At 42.7% G+C, this 6,670-nt stretch overlaps 1 protein-coding gene across 1 annotated transcript; it reads left to right on the plus strand.

Annotated features, from left to right (window-relative positions):
- Positions 1–6,278, plus strand: LOC129832460 (uncharacterized). Its single transcript, XM_055896538.1, has 3 exons — positions 1–4,092; positions 5,152–5,904; positions 6,008–6,278. The coding sequence occupies exons 2-3, from the start codon at positions 5,179–5,181 to the stop codon at positions 6,071–6,073; spliced, it is 792 nt and encodes a 263-aa protein (XP_055752513.1). The 5' UTR covers positions 1–4,092; positions 5,152–5,178; the 3' UTR covers positions 6,074–6,278.
- The last annotated feature ends 392 nt before the right edge of the window (positions 6,279–6,670 follow it).

Raw genomic sequence — 6,670 nt, forward strand, 5'->3', positions numbered from 1 at the left:
TCTCTGTGGCCGACGTGAGTAAGACATTTAAATGTGTTTACGGGCATATTCAATCTCTCCCTATTCCAGTCTGCTGTCACCACATGCTTCAAGATGGCCACCATTTTTTCCTGTACCCAAGAAGGCAAAGATAACTGAACTAAATGACTACTGTCCCGTAGCACTCACTTCTGTCATCATGAAGTGCTTTGAGAGATTAGTCAAGGATCATATCACCTCCACCTTACCTGCCACTCTAGACCCACTTCAATTCAATAGGTCCAAAGACGATGCAATCACACTGCACACTGCCCTATCCCATCTGTACAAGAGGATGTACAGAATGTAAGAATGCTGTTCATTGACTACAGCTCATTATTCAACATCATAGTTCCCTCCAAGCTCATCATTAAGCTTGAGGCCGTCGGTCTCAACCCAAACCTGTGCAATTGGGTCCTGGACTTTCTGATGGGTCGCCCCCAGGTGGTGAAGGAAACAACATCTCCACTTCGCTGATCCTCAACACCGGGGCCCCACAAGGATGTGTGCTCAGCCCCCTCCTGTACTCCCTGTTCACCCATGACTGCGTGGCCATGCACGCCTCCATCTCAATCATCAAGTTTGCAGAAGACACAACAGTAGTGGGCTTGATTACCAACAACGACAAGACATCCTACAGGGAGGAGGTGAGGGCACTCGGAGTGTGTCAACAAAACAAAATAAATGATTGTGGACTTCAGGAAACATCAGAGGGAGCACCCCCTATCCACATTGACGGGACAGCAGTGGAGAAGGTGGAAAGTTTATGTTCCTTGGCGTACACATCACGGACAAACTGAAATGGTCCACCCACACAGACGGTGTGGTGAAGAAGGCACAACAGCTCCTCTTCAACCTCAGGAGGCTGTAAGAAAATTGGCTTCTGTCACCTAAAACCCTCACAAACTTTTACAGAGACACAATTGAGAGCATCCTGTCGGGCTGTATCACCGCCTGGTAAGGCAACTGCACCGCGCACAACCGCAAGGCTCTCCAGAGGGTGGTGCGGTCTGCAAAACGCATCACCGGGGACAAACCATCTGCCCTCCAGGACACCTACACTACCCGATGTCACAGGAAGGTCAAAAAGATCATCAAGGACAACAACCACCCGAGCCACTGCCTGTTCACTCCGCTACCATCCAGAAAGCGAGGTCAGTACAGGTGCATCAAAGCTGGAACCGAGAGACTGAAAAACAGCTTCTATTGCTAGGCCATCAGACTGTTAAACAGCCATCACTAACACAGACTCGAAATCATTGGCCACTTTAATAAATTAATCAGTAGTCACTTTGTGCAGGTCTACAATTTTATCCCTGATGTCCTTACACAGCTCTCTGGTCTTGGCCATTGTGGAGAGGTTGGAGTCTGTTTGATTGAGTGTGTGGGCAGGTGTCTTTTATACAGGTAATGAGTGGAGAACAGGAGGGCTTCTTAAAGAAACTAACAGGTCTGTGAGAGCCAGAATTCTTACTGGTTGGTAGGTGATCAAATACTTATGTCATGCAATAAAATTCAAATGAATTACTTAAAAATCATACAATTTGATTTTCTGGATTTTTGTTTTAGATTCCGTCTCTCACAGTTGAAGTGTACCCATGATAAAAAATTACAGACCTCTACATGCTTTGTAAGTAGGAAAACCTGCAAACTCGGCAGTGTATCAAATACTTGTTCTCCCCACTGTATGTGTATATACTGTATTTTATGCCATCTGTTGCATCTTGCCTATGCCGCTCGATCAATGCTCCCTGAACTTGTTCTCAACTAGCCTACCTGGTTAAATAAAGGCAAAATAAAAGTGATGAGCTTGGAGGGCACTATGGTGTTGAACGCTGAGCTGTAGTCAATGAAGTTTACATACACCTTAGCCAAATACATTTAAACTCCGTTTTTCACAATTCCTGACATTTAATCCTAGTAAAAAAATCTCTGTCTTAGGTCAGTTAGGATCGCCACTTTATTTTAAGAATGTGAAATGTCAGAATAATAGAGAGAATGATTTATTTCAGTTTAGATTTTTTTCATCACATTGACTGACAGTGGGTCAGAAGTTAACATACGCTCAATTAGTATTTGGTAGCATTGCCTTTAAATTGTTGGGTTAAACGTTTTGGGTAGCCTTCCACAAGCTTCCCACAATAAGTTGGGTGAATTTTGGCCCATTCCTCCTGACAGAGCTGGTGTAACTGAGTCAGGTTTGTAGGCCTCCTTGCTCGCACACGCTTTTTCAGTTCTGCCAACAAATTTTGTATAGGATTGATGTCAGGGCTTTGTGATGGCCACTCCAATACCCTGACTTTGCTGACCTTAAGCCATTTTGCCACAACTTTGGAAGTATGCTTGGGGTCATTGTCCATTTGGATGAACCATTTGCGACCAACCTTCAACTTCCTGACTGATGTCTTGAGATGTTTCAATATATGCTTCAATGTTCCTCGGCTAACAAGCCTCCCCCTGTTTCCTCCAAACATAACGATGGTCATTATGGCCAAACAGTTCTATTTTTGTTTCATCAGACCAGAAGACATTTCTCCAAAAAGTACGATCTTTGTCCCCATGTGCAGTTGCAAACCGTAGTCTTGCTTTTTTATGGTGGTTTTGGAGCAGTGGCTTCTTCCTTGCTGAGCGGCCTTTCAGCTTATGTCGATATAGGACTCGCTTTACTGTGGCTATAGATACTTTTGTACCCGTTTCCTCCAGCATCTTCACAAGGTCCTTTGCTGTTGTTCTGGGATTGATTTGCACTTTTCTCACCAAAGTACGTTCATCTCGAGGAGACAAAAAACGTCTCCTTCCTGAGCGGTAGGACGGCTGCGTGGTCCCATGGTGATTATACTTGCGTACTATTGTTTGTACAGATGAACGTGGTACCTTCAGGCATTTGGAAATTGCTCCCAAGGATGAACCAGACTTGTGGAGGTCTACAATTTATTTTCTGAGATCTTGGCTGATTTCTTTTGATTTTCCCATGATGTCAAGCAAAGAGGCACTGAGTTTGAAGGTAGGCCTTGAAATACAGGTACACCTCCAATTGACTAAAATTGTCAATTAGCCTATCAGAAGCTTCTAAAGCCATTACATAATTTTCTGGAATTTTCCAAGCTGTTTAAAGGTGCAGTCAACTTAGTAACTTATGTAAACTTCTGACCCACTGGAATTGTGATACAGTGTGAAATAATCTGTATGTAAACAATTGTTGGAAAAATTACTTGTGTCATGCACAAAGTAGATGTCCTAACTGACTTGCCAAAACTATAGTTTGTTAACAAGACATTTGTGGAGTGGTTGAAAAATGAGTTTTAATGACTCCAACCTAAGTGTATGTAAACTTCTGACTTCAACTGTATTTATGTGTACATTTTCTTATTCCATCCCTTTAGATTTGTGTGTATTAGGTAGTGGTTGTGGAATTACTTGTTAGATATTACTGCACTGTTGGATCTAGAAGCACAAGAATTTTGCTACACTCACATTAACATCTGCTAACCATGTGTATGTGACCAATAAAATTTGATTTGAACAAAGAGAGCAGCAGTGCCTGGACTTTGCAGTCTTCCTCTCCAAGCCCCCCTTCTGAGACTGGCTGTCTGTTGAGAACAAGTGACAGACAGAACCTTTCAACCATCTCTATATTCCAAACACCAGAATGCAGTTTTTTAGTCTATGATTGCCATGTGAGTGGTCAAAAAATCTTAGAAAATAAATGAATCACACAATTGTACCAAAAGCGATCAAAGGTTATGTATTACAATCTTAATATTGCCAGGTTGGTTGTCACAGCTGTTTCACAGGGTAATGTTATTAGTTGTAAATTATCCTTTGATCGTAGATATTTGCTCCACGTTATTGTTGTATTCTAGGACCTACAATAGATGTTGCATAGTACACAATGCTGTACTAATGAGCTATGCGAGATATAAAAATAATAATTGGGGGACTACTGAAATTATATTATTTCAGTGTAGATAAGGGAAAGGGGTAGGTTAAAATAAAAACATGAGAGCCAGACAAGCTATCAAACGAATTTGCACATAAATGGAGTAGAAATTAGCTGACTTCGTGATGTGTAAGGTAAATAACTGTTGTCAAGCAGATTACACGTTCTTTTCCGAAAGGTAGCAATGATTAAGACCGAACATGAAGTCTAATGTTAACAAGGTACCCAAAAGTAGCTCGAATTAATGTTTTCATTTGATTAGCTTAAAGCTTGTTAAAACAGCGAAATTGTCGTGGAAATCAGCCTTGTTGGCATAGCGACGATGACAATGTCATTTACGCCTTAATGATCATCACAGCGTTGATAAGCAACTGACGATAATATTTGGCATGACAGGACCAAATAGATTTTGTTAAAATGTTTGAGTCACTCAGCATAAGAACAAGGCAAAAGCCCCCCTCCTCATATCTCTGGTAGGGGAAACACTGAAGATATCAGTGTAGCGAACATTCGTGTAAACTCGAGAGATCAGGCGTTTACAAGGCTACTATTGACCGGAGCCAAAAGGAGTGTCAGTTGGGATTGGGCCTGTCAAAGATCAGCCACAGAGATGTGATTGGGAGGTCTCGCCAGAGCTGTAGTGAATGCAGTGCACACTTGAGCCATCTCGATCATGGACACAGATTTCTTGGTAATCTGGAAATTAACATGAATTAAAAACTAAGACTGGTGAATTTGTAATTGTTTTCAAGAGTGCGATCTAGCAGGCGTATTCTTGAAATACGCGAGCATGGTTTTACGCTCAGCAAGCAATTATAACACACTGACTTGAGCTAAATTACATAAAGAGGAACCACATTAGTGACAGCCAGGATATAATGAGAGGTAATTCAAGTATGTGGTTTTGTTCCTTGGGTTAGTACGAATCCGAATATTACGCAACATATTCTAGGACTATTGTGGATTCCTAGTCATTATGACGTAGCTGTCACAAATCGTTGAAGAATCGGGAGGGATTCGTTTCGTCAGTTGCCGTCAACTTCGAGCATTACCTGCGTTTTACCAGTGTATTTTACTTAATTGTTTCCTAATCCGTGTCTTCTCGTGATATTGAAAAGTCATTAGCTAGTCTACTTGTTTCTTTTCAAGCAATTATTATTGAACAAGTGTCTTTCTTTTATTGGGTGATCAAGGATCTGCATCCATAAATTCAGCTTGTCATGGATGGAAGCTCAAGTTGTGGATGGCCATGTGCAGGCGATAGTTCACCACAGCCCCGCTCACCTCCTGAGGCCCTCCTGGTGAAGGTGCAGCCTGTCGTGGATCAAAGCCCAGTGGACACTTCAACACAGATATGGACACGGCCCCTCTCCCCCGAAGACCTCCTAAATCAGATGCAGCTGCTCCGCCAAGAGCTTGGCGAGTTGACTGCATTAATGCAGCCTGTCGTGGATCAAAGCCCAGTGGACACTTCAATACAGATATGGACACGGCCCCTCTCCCCCGAAGACCTCCTAACACGGATGCAGCTGCTCCGCCAAGAGGTTGTGGAGCTTAGTGCTTCTATCAGCCAAGTTCTGGATGAACCCGAGACAAGCTATTTGGACGCACCGACACCACCTCTCCCTAAAGCCGCCTGGGCCTCCAAGGGTGAGCCTCAGAGGGCCCTGAGCCGGTCCTCCATCTCTAAGAGTGTGGGCATGTCATGGCCGTACTCCATCTACCCTCACTCTGACCTCATCGGCCAACCAGTTCCTGAGGAGAAGCCTGTGGTAATGGTTGACAAGGCTTCCTCAACGCCCAAGAAGATGTCTTTCTGGAGGAGGCTGGTATGTTGTTTTGGGAAGAGGAACAAGACTGGATCCACTAAGAACAACAAGGTCAAGAAGAAGACCAAGGCAAAGGGGGAGAAGACCAAGGTCCAGGAGAAGACCAAGGTGGAGAAGGTGAGATGACCACTGGCTCATCAGTCATAAATAAGTATTGTTATTATGTGCCAGTGTACCTTGACCTCTCCTCTAATTTCTTGTTTCTGTTCCCTGCTTATAGGACACTGCCATGACCAGGGGATGTTTCTCTACGTATTTCAACCTCATAAAACTGCTCACAAAGTAATACGACAAACGGGTGAAGAAGTGAACCAGGACTTTTATCGAATTGTTTTTCCTAAAGAGTCAGCGGGAAAAACCTGGTTGCCTGATCCAAAGACAAACACATCCTTTCCATCAGAATATCACGAATGGGAGAGATCATAACATACTTATCAAGGCTGGGGTGGTTAATGTTGTTAATCATGTTTTCAATAAAGCTTTATAAATGATCTACAGATTCTATGTGACTTTCATATTATGATAACTTTAGGGTTCTGACATGAGAAAAAAGACTCAACATCAAACCCAATGTGGTGATCTGATAACAAATATTGTGGGTTACAAAGCTCTTTTTAAAACACTATCATTCAGCACCCTATGTTGATATGGGTTGCTAAGTCTTATCAATCAAAGAGAAGGTTGTTGATAAAATAAGACTGCCCACCACCAGACCAAAGACCATTTACATGAATGCAGTTACGTCCACACTGACATTTGCAGTGGGCAGCAGCCTTGAGTCATTGCCTTGTGCAGCAATATTAACAAGTGAACTAACAATTCCACAACAACTACCTAATACACGCAAACCTTTACTTAGATTTGTGTTTATTAGGTAGTTGTT

This window comes from Salvelinus fontinalis, chromosome 33, assembly GCF_029448725.1.
Source record: "Salvelinus fontinalis isolate EN_2023a chromosome 33, ASM2944872v1, whole genome shotgun sequence".
NCBI classification, from domain to species: Eukaryota; Metazoa; Chordata; class Actinopteri; order Salmoniformes; family Salmonidae; genus Salvelinus; species Salvelinus fontinalis.